This window comes from Vipera ursinii (assembly GCF_947247035.1).
Source record: "Vipera ursinii genome assembly, chromosome: 2".
In the NCBI taxonomy this organism is placed as follows: Eukaryota; Metazoa; Chordata; class Lepidosauria; order Squamata; family Viperidae; genus Vipera; species Vipera ursinii.
Genome location: NC_139513.1, coordinates 199440323 through 199458268, shown reverse-complemented (window position 1 = coordinate 199458268; position 17946 = coordinate 199440323). Strand labels below are relative to the sequence as shown.

At 43.8% G+C, this 17946-nt stretch overlaps 1 protein-coding gene across 1 annotated transcript; it reads left to right on the top strand.

Annotated features, from left to right (window-relative positions):
- Positions 1-5323: 5323 nt before the first annotated feature.
- Positions 5324-17462, top strand: LOC310633279 (purpurin; the record flags this gene model as incomplete). Its single annotated transcript, XM_083350979.1, has 5 exons — positions 5324-5443; positions 7312-7448; positions 13706-13818; positions 16309-16521; positions 17345-17462. The coding sequence occupies 5 exons, from the start codon at positions 5324-5326 to the stop codon at positions 17353-17355; spliced, it is 594 nt and encodes a 197-aa protein (XP_083207105.1). The 3' UTR covers positions 17356-17462.
- Positions 17463-17946: the final 484 nt, after the last annotated feature.

The window sequence follows — 17946 nt, the reverse complement described above, 5'->3', positions numbered from 1 at the left end:
TCTCGGAGATAAATGGATTCTAATTCTAATGAATTTCTTATATTCATTTTAATAAAAAATATAACGTTCATTCAGGATTTTAATTAGAGTAATAAAATCTAATAAAATTAAAAGAAAGAAGAATAGAAAGAAAGGCAAAGGTGCAAGAGAGAAGAGAAATGGAGAAAATAGAAAATAGAAACTATAATGAAGAGAAAGACAACAAGCCTCTTGGTTTGTTAGTTCTCAGCTAGTAAGATATGTGTGAGCAAAGAGCTTTTGTATTGCTTTTGGCAAGAAAGAAGCAAAATGGTATAAAGGTCTCACTGGTCTTAAATATTTTGCAAAAGCTAAGTAGACATGGGCTTAGCTAGAAAAAGTATGTTTAACCTAACACAGATCTTGTGGTGCAGATTTAACTGCCTCTGTTTCACAAGGCTGAAATGACATGAAGTTTTGGTTCTAGAGGTTTTGGGGTTGGGATGGTTTCTTCTGTTATGTAAAAGATGCGTGGATTGAAAATTGAAGATGGACAGCCTAGTACAAAGATTACAGGTGATGTTTTTTACATAATGGATAATCCACAGCTAAGCATCTTATTCAGATTCAACAGATAAATAGCCAATCAGGGTCTTTTCAAGCTTCCTTATTTAAAGGCAAGAACAAGCGGAGTCACCTATAGCCCAACAACAACAAGAACTATTCGCAATGAATTCCAGAAGCTCCAACAAGGTATCAAGGTAGGTTTTTCAGCGAGTTTGTTTAGAAAGTCTGTTTTCTTTCTCTTATTCGCTTATTTAAAAGAAAGGCCATGTTCCTTGCTGGCAGATATTAAGTAAGATACAATGCTATCTTAAAGTATTATCTGTTTATTGTCTTCATGAGAGAGAACAGATAGCTGGATTCTATGGATAAATGCCTGAAAGACATTTCATCGGTAGCCCATGAATGTTCTTGGCTATTCTTCAGATAACAGAGATGCCAGACCTTGTTAGGAAAGATCTTGCTGGCTTAAATCAGTTCATTCTAAGCCGATAAACATTGCAGACAAAGTCTGGACTTCTCTGCGCAGCAGGAAGAACTCTGGTTTTGGGATAGGTGTGTGTGTGTTTGAATCTTCTGCCATTTGGAGAGTAGATTTAAGAACATTGTCTCAGCAAAATATTAAAGGAGCTGAAAAATTATGCGAAGGAAAAAAAATAAAGTTTCCTCTGAGATGAGCTCAACTTACGATGATTATACGAATAAATCCATGTGATATATACAGTATATATATATATATATATGTGTGTGTGTGTGTGTGTGTGTATGTATGCATATGTATATGTATATATATATATATATATACAGTATATGTATATGTATATATACAGTATGTGTGTGTGTATATATATATATATATATATATATATATATATATATATATATATATATATTTGTTTATATATACAGTATATGTATATGTATGTATATGTGTGTATACACACACACATATTCATTTATTCATCTTCTTAGCTAATAGGCCTCAAATTTCCTATTAGTCTCACATCCATGTATTAATTAGCTCTGAGCCTGCTTAGCTTTTTCAAGATTAGTTAAGGTTAAGTAGGAGTTACAGTATTCTCTGCTGTTAATAAATTGTTAGGCAAGAAGCTGCCATCTGTGATTATCATCAGCTTGACTATCACTGAATGGACTTTCTAGACCAGTGTTACTCAACCCTGGCAACTTTAAATTGTATGGGCTTAAACTCCCAGAATTCTCCAGCCAGTATGCTGGTTACAGAATGCTGGGAGTTGAAGTCCAGACCTCTTAAAGTTGAGAAATAGTGGTCTGGACTGTTAAAGGGACTTCACACCATTTTGCAGTTTTAGATATTTCCAACACTGGAGAGATAGAAATTCTGCTGGGAGTTATAGCTGTAATATTTGAAGAATGAGGATTACGTGTTATTGTTTAGGCAACAACTCAAGAGAGACTTTACGTTTTGCATTTTTGTAAAGTTTCAGTTGTCGAAGAACTAAAACCTGGAAAAAAACTTTATCATTTGAATCTCCAGACAGTGTGAACTAGTAGGGCAGGCTGTTCGAATTGTTAAAGGACAGCATCACAAAACCCAAAAAAACACACACATTTAGTCTTTGGAACCAGGGAAACCAGAAACTAGACTTTGCTCAGAGATCAAGGCCAAGCAAGGTGTAAACTTACCTGCGACATTGCTCTTCTTATTTTCCGTAAAACATTGAAAAAGGGCCACAGGCAAGTTACAGGGTGCCTTATCTAGCTTAAGGGAGTCCTGGGAGAATCAGTTAGGAGAGAGCAACCCAAATGTTGATTGCAGTATAATATAGTTCCTGATATAGATTCAGAAGTATGCAAACTCCAGGTAGTGGTTTGGGAAGAGCAATGCTGATAGTTTTGCAAGATGACACATTTGATCGGGTGATCTCTTTCCATTGGTATGAAGTGGTGTGGCCAGAGGTTCAACAGGTCTTTTGAGAAACAGGCCATTCCTCACCTTTTTGTTTTAACTCTTGAGAGAATGAATATGGATTAAGGGTGAGTTTTAAAATCTTGGAGTTGTCTTTTGAATGAATAGTCTTAGAATAAGACTGCAAAGGTATCAGAAACAACCATCTTGAGAAAAGGAACATGGAAGCATGTGTAAATTAATCAGATCACGAGAGGACTAGAGCCATTTGCATTAGAAAGCCCAAGAGATAAATGACATCTGTGATCATAAGCAGATATTAAGCGGGGAGATAATAACCTGCTGTCTTTTGCATTCAAACAATTCTCTCTGCTGGTGTTTCAGCAACCATCTATCTCAACAACTGCAATTCTGGGATGGTAGCAGGCCTCTTTAGGAACGAGCCACTTTAGAAAAAGCCTTAATGGATACAGAAGAAAGAACAAGATTTGAATAAAATTATTCAAAGGAGGAGCTGTAGGACTTGTCTGTGAGAGAGGAGGGACAATGGCGAAAGGATTTACTCTACCAGTGCACATTTAATGCATGCATGGAAAGTTTGGGGGGTAAATGGTCCAGGTGAAGTGTTTCCACCACAAGGGGAAATAACGAATGTCAGAGGGATGTTTAAGACAACCTATGATCTACACAGAGTCTCACATTTCTTTGTTCTCTCATTATAGCCCCAAAAGGAGCCCTCAATCATTTTCATCGTAGTTCTTACAATCTAGCTGAGCTAAATAACCAGAAGAACATACCATATAACCCCTGAAAGTTGCTGCCAAGTTAGAATGTTAAATGTGGCCCAAGGGGGACATTATTACATAGATGGAAAATTATTGATAATTAATCATATTAATTGAGCTAATACGGTTTTGATTTAATTACACTCTAATTTCTCTTTAGATTATATTAAATGAAATCTAGCATTTGTCCTTCTCACAGCCAGACGTTGGTGATGACTTGGCCTTTTTTTTGGCGGGGGTGGGGGTGGATTGTGGTTTATTATCATCATGCACCTTTAAAAGTCAAGGGCAACCTTCCCAAAAAGGTTTTGAAAATTTGAGCTAGAGAGATTGGAGGAAGGGACAGCAACAGGCACGATGTAAAAAAGCAGAGCCTGGGATGGAGTCAAGAGAGGAATCAGCCTGAGTCCTTACCATTCCCACAAGCGGTCTAAGTTGAACCCCTCTTGCATTCCACTAATTCTTATCTAGTGCTAATTAAGTGCTGACCATTAGTTGACTCCATTATTGTGTATACAATAGACCTGAGCAATAAATCAGCTTAACTGAAACTCAGCATGTGCTCATGATTCTTTGTGCCTGACACAGGCCCAGCGGCCGACATGAATATGCAGAGATCTCTAGGGCAGCTGCTGCTTTCCACAGCATTTTTTTCTTCCTATTGTTTTTAAAAATTATATTGTTCAGAGGGAGTCACCTAGACATATATATATACTATTATGTATGCTTTCCCCACCTTTGTTATCCTTTATTACAAGCTTAAAAAAGAAGCCTAGCATCTAACTGCAAAATGTAAGGTCTAAAATTATGTAATTGTATCACAGTCAGAAACTGATGTAGCACATTTCCACAATTTGATTTAAGGAAAAAAGAGCATTGCTCCATTTTTCTCCATGAGAAAAATGTTTCCTTACCTTCCTCAGCTGTAGCTCACTGATACAGTTTAAGAGGGGCAGGATCTGCCACCCATAATCATCTACTACCTTGGAGATATTCCATAATAGATATAAACAAGTCAGAGTTTGGTTCAGTAAAATCTAGGACAATTCTGCACATTGCTGTGGCTCCACCCCCATGCTTTTTTGAGTCCATGGTGATGTTGCTGTTATGGTGCATATTAAGATGCTGAGGGCCTGGTTTTCCAGTGCAAATGCTGGAATTCTGCAAAGTTTGGGAGCAATCTATTCCCACTGGCAGTGATTTCAACTTCTTAGCTCTCTGTGAAGGAAGACTTTGACCCCAAATGGGTAATTATGAACCCTTTCTAATATCAAGAGTAAAGAACATGTGGTTTGAATTAAACTCAATAGTTTCTCAATCTCACAACTTTAAGATGTGTGGGCATCAACTCTCAGACTTCCCTAGCTTGCGTGGCTGGCTGAGGAATTCTGGGTGTTGAAGTCCACATATCTAAATGTTGCTGAGGTTGATAAACACTACCAAAGAGATTTAGCTGCAGTAGTAACATACCTTCTTGTTCTCATCCGAACATTTGTCACTTTTTAAAAATTGTGAACAGAGAGATAGTCCTTTGACAACTCTCCTGAGTTTTATCAACTGAGATATTATTATTTTTTTACAAAATACCAAAGAAGACAACAAAAGTGTGGTGTGGTGGCATACAGGGTGCTTTTTTAATGTTCTCCCGTTGGTCAGCTGGAAGATTCATTAACTGGATCATATGGGGAATTGCAGCATTTGAGGTCTGAGGTATGGACAATTGTGGTTCAGGATGGAACTATTGCTAAGGAACTATGGCATTTATCAGAAGAGTGTTATGGAAGCTATTTCACCTCTTTTTCTAAAAAAACCTTCGAAAATGTATGATGCTATGTGAAGTTAGGAACTAGTCACCTAATTATTTGGCCTTTGAGTGGGCTGCTAAGTGCTCACCTTGTTCTGTATCTTGACGTCAGATTCATCTCCAGTTTATCCTCTTGTGACAGTATCTTGCAGAAGTTACCTGTAGGAATGTATACCCTGACTTTGAACTCAAAGCAAGGGAAGAATCTTTGTAGTTAAGTACTAGTAGATGAATGCAGGTAACCAAGTCAATAAAAACAAGACATTACAGTGCATACAGCTGGGTTTTTTTTTAAATCTCGGCTGAATTGTGTTGCTTTACAGAATGAAATACAATCACTACACCATCCTGATGACCCTGATCTTCATGATTAATGATTGCATGGGGCAGACTTCATGTGTGGTAGACTCATTCTCTGTGAAGGAAGACTTTGACCCCAAACGGGTAATTATGAACCCTTTCTAATATCAAGACTAAAGAACATGTGGTTTGAATTAAACTTATTGGTTGAAGTCCACATATCTTTGTGCACATGAACCGGAGAGTGATCACCAAGGCAGGTAAAACAGCCTAAAATCTCCTTCAAATCCAACTCTACTCTTGCTGATTTCATAGTAGTCAGGTCCATATTGGTTTTTATGACAATAATATTTATTTATTTATTTTTATATACCGCCCTATTCCCGAAGGACTCAGGGCAGTTTACAGGACAAAGTTTAAAAAACAATATAAAAGTTAAAATAGAAATTGAATTAAAATAAATTAAATTAATTACTAGCCCAACAAATTAAAACAAAGTTTAAAACTTAAAACCCCTCAGTCCAGGCCAGATAGATCAAAGAGCCAAGTTTTCAGGTCCCGACGAAACGAACGAATATGAGAGCAGTATCACATTACTTTCTCTTGATTGGTTGTGTTGTTTCTTGAAAACTTTTAGTTCATCCATTCCATTCCATTCTGTTCCGTTCCATTCCATTTTGTTCTGTTCCATTCCATTCCACTCCGCTCCATTCCATTCCTTCATGATTTTTTGCTGCCTGGAGGCAATGCTGGGTGGCTTACAAACATTAAAAGTCAGTAAAACATTACACAATAAGTAACTATAATAATTTACAATTGAATGTTGGGGAGGAAGGGGGCATGAGACACCTGGGGAGAGATGGGATCTTCTCTTAATCCATCAACCACCTCCAGTGTAATGCACCCCTGTTGGGCCCCCAGGCCATCTGGCAGAGCCCGGTCTTCAGGCCCTTACAGAAGGATGAATAGGGATCTCACTTGTGTGTGTGTGGGGGGGGGAGTACAATGTTCCAAAGGGCAGGAGCCGTGGCCAAGAAGGCTCTTCTCCTGGATCCCATCAGTCAAAATTCCTTGCCTGATAAGGTCCACAGCATACACTTTCTGCAGGCCAATCCTATTGGGGTGAGAGGGTTCCTTGGTTAGCTGGACCTAGATGAACTTCCCAGTCTATTCCACACTCTTTATATTTCTTGGTGGCACTGGCTCCTATTCAAGTTCTAAGAATGCCTGACTCAATTTAGTCTCCTAGCCCAAAGAAGTGGCTTCCAACTCTGAGGCTCTTCCAGGCAGAAGCGAAGAGGTGGTGGTGGTGGTGGGGGGGGGTTGGGGGCCTCTCAATCCAAAGCACTGGAACACAGTGTCTCATGTAGATAAATGGCAGATTAGTTAACCTGTATCTGTCCACTTCTTGCTGAATTATACTCTCAGCAATAGCTACCTAATATTGCCCTCACAAACAACAGTGAAAATTACCACTTTTTTACTGCAAGAAATAGATTATTACTCGATTCTTCTGTTTGACTGGCTTTCAGCTTTCATTAATTTACTTGTATCCTGCCTTTATATATGTTTTTATAAGTAACTCAAGGCGGCAAACGAACCTAATATCCTTTCTCCTCCTATTGTCTCCACAACAACAATTTTGGGAGGTAAATTGGGCTGAGAGAGAATGACTGGCTCAGTCACCCAACTGGTTTGTATGCTGAGGTGGGAGTGGAATTCACTCTTCTAGTCTCTAGCCTGACTCCTTAACCACTAGACCAAAATTCCAGCTATTTAGACAGATTCAGGAGATGGTATTACCAGTAGGTTTCACTGTATCCAAATTAGACAATTGTTTAAGATCTGTGTTTAAATTAAGGACGTACAGGCAATCAGTTTGCAAGAGTATCTCCATCTCTCCATCAGATCCAATTCATACTTTAGCTTGTAATCATGTCTTGTGTAGTGTTCATCATGAAGATGCATTCACTGTCCTTGTAACCTTACATATATATTTTTTTGTATTTTAGTATGCAGGTAAATGGTACGCACTGGCCAAGAAAGACCCCGAAGGGTTGTTTCTACAGGATAATATCTCAGCTGAATACACTATTGAGGAGGATGGGACTATGACTGCATCTTCCAAAGGCAGAATGAAGCTTTTTGGGTAACTAGTGTTTCTGTGTATCATTGGGCACTTGTTCATTTTATACAGAATTACGTTTTTGCGATCAAGATGCCCAGCGACTGTGATGTGGAAGTCACGAACTGGAAGCCCTGACCCATATAGCCATGGTTCATTGAATGAAACAGAATTTGCTGAGTTTGCACATATGTAGCCCACGACTCACAAATCACAATGACTGGTTTTGCCCGGCATGATAGCCCCAAGCCAAACAACCTATGTCATTATTTATTTATTTATTTATTTATTTATTTATTTATTTATTTATTTATTTATTTATTTAATTTATTGGAGTCTTATCCTGCATTTATTATTTTTATAAATAACTCAAGGTGACAAATATGCCTGGTAATCCTTCCATTCTCTATGTTTCCCACAATAACCTGTGAGGTGAGTTGGATGGAGAAAGAGTGACTGGCCCAAAGTCACCCAGCAGGCTTTCACGCCTCAGGGGGTTGGGGAAAAAATAGGTCTCCTGTTTTCCTCCTAGTGCCTTAACCGTCAACTTCCCTCCGTCCAGTGCGCTCCCACAGAGAGGGCCTCCTCAGGGTGCCGCCGATCAAAGAATGCCGGTTGGTGACCCCCCAGGGGGAGAGCATTCTCTGTGGGCGCGCCAGACCTCTGGAACCGCTTACCGGTTGAGCTCTGGATGGCCCCCGACCTTCACTCCTTCCGGCGCGATCTCAAAACTTTCTTTTTCGAACAAGCTGGCCTGGTCTGACGGGATGGGGTTGGGTTTTTTATAAATAGCTTTAATTTTAATATGTATTAATTTTATGGGCATAATGTTTAATGGCTTTTTAATTTTTGTATTCTATTTTTATTGTGTATTGCCCTGTTCACCGCCCTGAGTCCTTCGGGAGAAGGGCGGTATACAAATTAAATTATTAATTATTAATTTATTTATTTATTTATTTATTTATTTATTAGTTTTTATAAACCGCCCTTCTCCCGAGGGACTCGGGGCGGTGTACAGAGGAAGGGAAGGTATACAGACCGAACAATAAAATAATAAGAGACACTAATGCACACAAACTGGGACCCCAATTAACGCTATCATGCCAGGCCAGCCTGCTGGAACAAAAAAGTTTTTAAGTCGCGACGGAAGGTACGGAGGTCAGGGGCCATCCGGATTTCGGTAGGTAAGGTGTTCCAGAGGGCTGGCGCACCCACTGAGAATGCCCTCCCCCTGGGGGCCACCAGCCGACATTCCTTGAGCGGTGGCACCCTGAGGAGGCCCTCTCTGTGGGAGCGCACAGGACGGTGGGGTGCTGACATCGGCAGAAGGTGCTCCCGTAGGTAGTCCGGACCCATGCCATGTAGGGCTTTGAATGTCATTGTTAGCACCTTGAACTTCACACGGAAGGCAACCGGAAGCCAGTGCAGCGCACGGAGGAGAGGTGTGATATGGGAGTATCGGGAGGCTCCCAAGAGTGTCCGTGCCGCCGCACTTTGCACCAGTTGAAGCTTCCGAGTGGATCTCAAGGGCAGCCCCATGTAGAGAGCGTTACAATAGTCTAGGCGAGATGTCACAAGGGCATGGGTGACTGTACGTAAGGAATCCAGGTCTAGATAAGGCCGTAGTTGGCGAACTAGTCGAACCCGGGAGAAGGCCCCCTTGGTCACAGCTCCAATGTGGTCTTCCAGGGAGAGCTGCGAGTCTAGGAGGACACCCAGGTTGCGGGCCCTATCAGCCGGGGGAAGTAACTTGTCCCCAATGTTAAGCAGTGGGACGTTCTGACTCTCCTGGCTTGCCGGTACGTACAGCCATTCAGTCTTGTCCGGGTTCAGTTGAAGCCTGTTTCTCCCCATCCATTCCCGGACCGCTTTCAGGCAGCGGGACATCATGTCTAGGGCATCACTGATATTGTTAGGAGTTGAGATAAAAAGCTGGGTGTCATCAGCATACTGATGGTACCCTACTCCAAAACTGCGAATGATCTCACCCAGCGGTTTCATGTAGATGTTGAACAGGAGAGGCGAGAGGACCGACCCCTGAGGGACTCCGCAAGCGAGAGGCCTCGGGGTCGACCTCTGTCCCCCTGTCAGCACCGACTGCGAGCGACCCTGGAGAAAGGAGGAGAACCAACGTAGAACCGTGCCTCCCACTCCCAGTCCCCTGAGGCGTCGCAGCAAGATACCATGGTCGATGGTATCGAAAGCCGCCGAGAGGTCTAATAAGACTAGGACAGAGGAATGGCCCCTGTCCCGGGCTCTCCAGAGATCATTCATCAGAGCGACCAATGCCGTCTCCGTGCTGTAGCCCGGCCTGAAACCCGATTGGTACGGGTCTAGATAAACCGCTTCATCCAGGATCTGAGGAAGTTGGTGCGCCACCACGCTCTCAACAACCTTCGCAAGGAAGCGAAGATTGGAGACTGGACGAAAGTTATTCAAAGAGGATGGGTCCAAGGTGGGCTTCTTGAGGAGAGGTCTCACCACCGCCTCCTTCAAGGCGGTGGGGAAGTGACCCTCACTCAGAGAAGCAGAGATGACCGCTAGGAACCAGCCTCGTGTCGCCTCTCGAGCTGTATAGGCCAGCCAGGAAGGGCACGGGTCCAGTAAGCATGTGGAGGAGCTCAACCTTCTCATAATCCTGTCCACTTCCTTAGGAGTTACAGGATCAAATTCTTCCCAGATGACGTCGACAAGACTGTCCATGTCTTGTTCTTCCATCTCAGCCCAGTTGGAGTCCAGACCAGTTCGAATCCGAGCGATTTTATCCAGCAGATATTGACCAAATTCCTCGGCTCGACCCTGCAAGGGTTCCTCCCTCACCTCTTGGTTTAATAGGGAGCGAGTCACCCTGAACAAGGCAGCCGGGCGATTATCTGCGGACGCGATGAGGGTGGAAAAGTAGTTGGATTTTGCCACCCTTATCGCAGCGAGATAAGACCTGGTGAGGATTCTTAGTCGCAATCGGTCGGATTCGGATCGACTGGACCTCCAACGGCTCTCTAGGCCCCGTCTCCGACGCTTCATCTCCCGGAGCTCCTCGGTGAACCATGGGGCTCGCTGGGATCTGCGCCGGGTCAGAGGCCGCAAGGGTACAACTCGGTCCAGAGCCTCCGTGGCTGCCTTTTCCCAGGCTTCCACTAAGGCTTCTGCCGAGCTGTGAGCAGGGGGTGCATGCGAGTCCCTAAGCGCTGCCTGGAACTTATCAGGGTCCATTAGGCGCCTAGGGCGGTACCATCTGACTGGCACCGTGCACCCACGGTGGGGGGTGGCAAGGGGGAAGTCTAGCCGCAGGAGGTGGTGATCGGTCCATGACAGGGGCGTAATAGTTGTGGCACCCCCACCGACATCATCACGCCACCGTCCAGACAAGAACACCAAGTCTGGGTTGTGGCCTCTCTCATGAGTCGGCCCAGAAATTATTTGCAGCAGGTCCATGGCCGTCATGGAAGCCATGAACTCCCGAGCCAGTTCGGACGATCCTCCCAGGGACGGTAGATTAAAGTCGCCCAAGACCATGAGTCTTGGGAATTCAACCACCAACCCTGAGAGGACATCGAGTAGCTCGGGTAGGGCCGCCGCTGCACGATTAGGTGGTAGGTACGCCAGCAGCAGACCCAACTGCGCCCCTGGGCCGAATCTCAGTAGGAGAGACTCACACCCGACCATCTGAGGGACGGTGGTCTCTCGCGGGCTAAGGGATTCCCTGATGATAACTGCCACTCCCCCGCCCCTCCCATGAGCCCGGGGCTGGTGCAGTACCTGGAAACCTGGCGGGCAGAGGTCTACCAGAGGAACACCCCCCTCTGGGCCCAGCCAGGTTTCCGTGATGCAGGCCAGGTCCGCATGCTCACTCTCCACTAGGTCACGAATGAGGTGAGCTTTGTTAGCTGCGGACCTTGCATTCAGGTAGACCAGCCTTAGCATGGGAGGGTGCGCACCTTTGCTCCCGGGTCCTCCGGGGGAGAACAGAGGGTCGGAGCGTCTCACCGCCTGTACAGAGCGGAGATGACACTCCCGGTGACGATACGGCCCTCTGTCTGTGCACCTTCTGCCATTCCCCACCATCCTAGGGATGGGACGTTTGTCAGTACGCCACTGGGTGTTATCGGCGACTGGTCCTCGTTGTACGCCGTCGCGAACGGCCGTGGGCCTGGCATGCGTTATGGTGGCTGGAAGGCGTGCCTTTCCCGCACAACCATAGTCTCCTCCCTCCCCCCTCCCTAACCCCACAAAAAACTTAACTAAGAACTTAATCAGGGGCCTCTTGTTGGGCTTATGCTGGAGGCCCCTGACCCTGCCTGGCCATCTCTCAGAGGCCCAGTGGTTGGGTCCGTCATCAAGATTGGATGTGATGCAGGCGGGTCGCACCCAGGAGAGTGGGGAACCCCTGAGGGCGTGCAGTGCTATGCTAGAGTATTGAACGAGCATAGTCACAGGTGGTTCCGGGAAGGCTGTCCCCCGGATGGTGAATTTGCAGGAGGGTCGAGTCGGGTAGGTGCGTATCTGGATCGTCGCCCTGCCACTGCCACTTGGCCGGGCGAACCCCCAGAAGCAGGCCACTCCTCATCCTCTCACGATGGGTTGTGTCTCTGCTTCCGGAGGTGGTCCAGAACGTACTCTGGGTGAGGCATACCCCATAGAGCTCTCACCTCTATGGGGTAGCAGGTGTAAGGCCCAGCCACTCTGCCACTGTGGCTAGCACCCAGGCCCGTTATGTCCTGTGGGGAGAGAATGGGCAAAGATGGGTGAGAGTGGGCAGAAGGCAGGATGGAGGGATCCATTAATTGGCGTCAGCTCCGGTGGTTCAGCCGCCCCAAACAGTTCTCTCCCTGATCCTCTGGGCGTTGCTCCCGGCCTATTGATTGAGGACCGTCCAGAGCGTGGTCTCCCAGAGGTACGGGAGTCCCTGGTGTCATGCCCCTGGTGTTGCCGTCTCCGATCAAGGTGTCTCGAGGAGGTGGCTCGGGCCGTCGCCTCCATTGTCCAGCGTCTCCTTTGGTGTGAATCTTTCGGAGGCACCGCCGTCCAGGTGAATTGAGGCATTGTGAAGATTTCAAATAAGTAAAATGAGGGTTTTCAAGATGATTGGGTTAGCGAAGTCTTCAAACTGCAGAGTTAACCATCAACAATGTTGGGAATTGTAATCCAAAGTTATAGAGGGCACCAAGTTGCCTTTGCTGAATATTACACTGTAAGTTTAGATCGTCTAGCGTGCCTGGCTGAGGAATTCTGATAGTTGAAGTCCACAAGTCATAAAAGGGCCGAGTTTGAAGACCCCTGGATTAGTATGTGTCATTTCAGTTCATTAAGTGACCATTCAATTTTAAAACGGCACTGAAAAAAGTGACTTACGAACCATTTTTCACACTTATGACCATTGCGGCATCCCTATGGTTCTGTGATCAAAATCAAGACACCTGGCATATTTATGACAGTTCCAGTGTCCTGGGGTCATCTGATCATCTTTTGCAACCTTCTGGCAAGCAAAGGCAATAGGGAAGACAGATTCATCGAACATCCGGGTTACTAATTTAACAAGTGCAGTGATTCATTTCAGTGCTTCCTGAATGTACACAATATAACAAACCAGAACATCACAGAATGACCTAAGTTTGTGCATCATACCAAGTCACAAAAATGCCAACCAAGTTTAAAAGATACAACATGTAGCGTTTTTGTGCAAATGCAGACCCAAGGTTTGTTGTACATGTTGCATGAACAAAAAGGAGGAACTAATGCAGAGCAGATGCGAGGCAAGCAGATTGCACTTGGCATAACATGGCATGGCTTTGAGCTAGCATCTTAATTTATTTTTATTTATTTTTTATTTTTATTGCATTTATATCCCGCCCTTCTCCGAAGACTCAGGGCGGCTTACAAGCTTAGCAGTAGCCTTCATTCCATGTATATGCCTGCTTATTAGGGCTTTCACACACACCCCAAGCGGCATTATTACAAAGTCAGCTTAATTGCCCCCAACAATCTGGGTCCTCATTTTACCTACCTCGGAAGGATGGAAGGTTGAGTCAACCTTGAGCCTGGTGGGATGCGAACCTGCAATAATTGCAGGCAGCTGGTGTTACTTAAGGAGGCGTTAGCCCACTGCTCCACCAAGTGTTTCTCAATTTCAGCAAGTTTAAGAGGTGTGGACTTCAACTCCCAGAATTTGCCAGTCAATATGGATTTATTGTTATAAACAGGATGCGAGCACAATATATTCCAGAGCAAAAGAACAAAATGTTAGTGACATATAAAAATTTTAAAATTCATTTCTGTTCCAGATTCTGGATGGTCTGTGCTGATATGGCTGCTCAATATTCGGTGCCTGATCCTACCACACCAGCCAAGATGTACATGAATTACCAAGGACTGGCAAGCTATTTGTCAAGCGGAGGTCAGTTTTTCCCCCTCACTTTTTAAACTTTTAAAAATGAAGTTAAAAACGAATACAAACTGATATAAAGTAAGAAAAAGGAGAAATCAAAGAGAAAGCTAACAGTGAAAGAAAGAAAGTGAAAGAAAAAAAAAGGTATCATGGGGCTGTTTCCAATTTTCTTTACAGTAATTAGTACAATTACAAATTTACTTCTTTTTCTGAAATTAGTTCATACCCTCTTCTTTCTACAATCTATCCTGCCTAATCATCAAGTCATTTATATTATTTCTCAGCTAGAAAGAGACATTATCATCTCTGATAGTGGAGTAAATATGCGGTACATTGATTGCGTTGTATGCCATTGATATATCTTTAAAGGCTATTATTGCATCTTCTGGTAGAGAATTCCATAGTTCAATTAGGTGTTGCACAGAAGAAAATGGGAAGTTCTGAATCTCTCACTAGTTTCATTACATGACTCCAGAATGAAAGAGGAAGAAATACTTCTATTTACTTTCACCATATTGTGCATAATTTTAGGCTCCTCTACTCTATTGTTTCCAGCCATATTTTTTGGTGCTTTTCCTGTAAGTTTATAGCCAAGAGTGTAGAGGAAAAATTATGTGTTGTACGTCCTAGATATATCAGAATGTTCTGAAATGGTGCTTAAAATCCAAAATTATATCCATTTGAGATTCAAAAGTGCTTCTTCAAAAGGCAACTGAACTGTTTTTTCCTTGAGGAAGAACTTTTTTTTCCCCCTTGAGGTTCTTCTTCCTCAAGGAACAAAACAGTCCAGCTGCCTTTTGAAGAAGCACTTTTGAGGCAACTATGACGTGGATGACTGAGAATCTCCACAGACATATATATCCATTCGAGTATTTGCAGCCTTTCTGGCATTATCTTAGTCCTTTGTATGCGTACCCCTCTTTTTATTGTTGATTGTATGACTCACTGTTTTGTTAAAAAAAATATTCAGGATGGCTTCAGTAAGAATGAAAATTATGTCCTAATTCTAAAAAAAACCCTCCGACTGCTTCTTGTAATGCCAGCAGAACATTCTGAAATAAATTCAGCTTAAATTCTAAGCAAAGTCACACAATCCACTAAGAATGGAACTTGGCGCTGAAGCAGATGGGGAATTCTGGAAGTTGAAATCCACACATTTTAAAGTTGCCAAGTTTGGGAAACCCTGCTTTAGAGTATTTTGCAAATGGCGGGCATCGTGACTTGAAAAACGTCTTAGTAATGGCGGGAAAACCTACACTGTTATATTTTCTGGAAAGAAAAGCTATGTCATCCTGCTTCTTTATCCTCTCTCCTTTCTGCTGCTTTCTATCTTTGTTAAGAAAGATGAGCAACAACTTGAAGACATTAAGATTTTAATCCCTCAAATGACAAATCTGGAAATTCAGCTGTTATCTTTGTCTTTTCAATGTATATGCCCTGCACCAGCAGCCTCCAACCTTTTGGGAACCAGGGACCGGTTCCGTGGAGAGAGTTTTTTCCATGGACCGGAGGGGGCGTGGTTTCCTGTGCTGCCTGCATCCCATGGATGGGGCTTTGCTTATTTTCACAGCCCAGTTGCTGGCATGTTGCGGCCAGGTGTTGGTCCATGGACCGGAGGTTGGGGACCCATGCCCTACACCAGACATGTCAAACACAAGGCCCGGGGGCCGGATCCGGCCCGTGAAGTGGTTTCATGTGGCCCGTGAAGCCATCCTGGAAACATTGAGGGAACGGCCCCCTCTGCCTTGGCCCTGGCCCAGAGACCCCCCCGTCTGCCAGAGACCCTCAGATCTGTCCCACTCCTGCCCGGGCCCCCATAGGCACCCTTGATGCAAACGAGGTAGAGCTGGCCACGCCCACCCAGTAGGCCATACGCACTCTAGCCACGCCCACCCAGTAGGCCACACCCACCCAGGCCATACCCACCCGGCCCCCTGAGGGCAACCACAATGCTGATGCGGCCCTCAATGAGATTGAGTTTGACACCCCTGCCCTACACACTCTCAGGAAGTACTGTATTATTTTGTGTGTGTGAACAAAAAAGAAGCAGGAAGGACTGTTAGTGAATTCTCAACATCAGCATGTTTATCAGGAACCCTAGGCTTGCCATGAGCAACCTGTGTCTTATTTGTTCTCCTGTTAGCTTTAGGAGCCTGTGGAGTAGCAACAGGATCTCTCTCTGGGACATCTCTCACTGGTCCTGTGCTCTCCCTTTTTGGAGCTTGTATACTTGCCTGCTCTTGCGGCTTAGACGTTGGACAGTGGAGCAGCATTACATGTTACCTACAGAAAAGAGCTGTACACAGAGATGCACGAGCCTGAATCTAATTTTGTGAACTTTACTCTTTTTCAAATCATCCTGTTCAGGTCATGGGAAAAGGAACTGTTTATACTGAAGAGCTTGGTGCATGGGGTCCATGAATTAATATTGATCCTCTTATTTCTGATACTATCAATAGTTATCAGAACTCCTTATCTACAGTGGATTTTGTATTCCAGGTGATAATTACTGGGTGATTGACACAGATTATGATAACTATGCCTTCACCTATGCCTGCCGCACTCTGAAGGAGGATGGGTCCTGCGATGATGGCTACGCCATCATTTTCTCCCGCAACCCTCGGGGTCTTCCCCCTGCCATTCAGAAAATTGTGCAGCAGAAGCAGGAGGAAATCTGCATGACTGGCCTGTTCCAGCCTGTGCTACAGTCAGGTATGTGGAAAGACCCTATTGCTCCATTTGACTTCGGTGGGGCAACATGAGGCATCGGAAGATAGAATTTGGTATTGTCCATGGAAAGGAAGAATGTGGAAAAGCTGTTTCAACCTAGGCAGTGCTAGCCTTAGCCTCAGATTCTGAGATCATGAGAATTCCCAGTGCATGATCAATGCCATTCAGGATAGTGATCTGGTTCATAGATTGCACCAAACCATAATGTTAGCACTGATAATGTTACCTAGTTGGGTAATAAAACGTCTAAAAGACAACAGCCAAGCTCAGAGAGCACCAAAGACCCTTCATAATATTGTTTAATTGGTTTGGCTTAGCATGTTGTGTGAACCTAGCTGAAACATTTAATAAACTATAATAGGATCTAAGAAATGGTGGTTTAATAAATTATGGTTCAATAAACCACACCATAGCATGATGATTCAGCCAAAGTCCCCAACAGCAGATGACAAAAATACTTCTGCGAAGACCACCTATAGAAAGCCTTCCACATTTAGTTCAACCACAGTTGAGAATTTTTAAAAAGTTTTTAAAAGCTGTCTCGGGCTAGAAATTGCAATCATTTTTTTGTAGCAACGAATCCCTTAAATAAAACTGAATCTGCCTTAAAATTCAAATTGTACTATTGCCAGTTAATTTGATGGCCTGACCCCAGCTGCAGTATTTATTGATTCTCCTCTACATAGAAGTAAGAAATGTAAAAAATGCCTTGTGGAATTGCCAGGTATAAGCTAAATAAATGTTCTGAGCAACTTTTTGTTACATTACAGGCATTAAAGGATGTTTCTTTTGTTTGTCTCCACAGGGGCTTGTTAAACCAAAACTCCACCAGTCCACAGATGGAGTTAAGGCCTAATGTTGACATCTCAAACATTCTTTCAATCACAAATTCTTTGAAACATTTTTTTCCCCAAAGCACAGTTAAGTGCTGGCTTCTGGTATTTAGTTTTTTAAAAGAAAACTGACCCAGAGATACAGCACATTACTTCTTGTATGAACTCTTAAGAACCAAAGTGATGCATCAGTTTAAAAAACTAGAGGTTTTTTTTTCCCCCAATTATCTTTTAATTTTAATTTACCCTTTCTTGGAATATATTCATCTCTGTTATGGCGCTGAATTCTTCAGCAAAAGATACAGGCCTTATGAATGTAATTTTCCTACTGCAAACTTCATCAAAATTCTATGCCAGGTTTTCCCTGTCCTGCATTAATTTCAACTCTTGACTTATTAATTTAAATACAGAAGCATCAGTTATACGCAAGATGTCAGTGGAGATTCTTAATCATCGAAATCATGGTTGTCCCAAAGGTGCTTTCTTCCAAAAGGCAACTGGACTTTTTTTGAGCAAAACAAGAAAGTCCAGTTGCCTTTTGAAAGAAAGCACCGTTGGGTTATTCGCAAGAGTT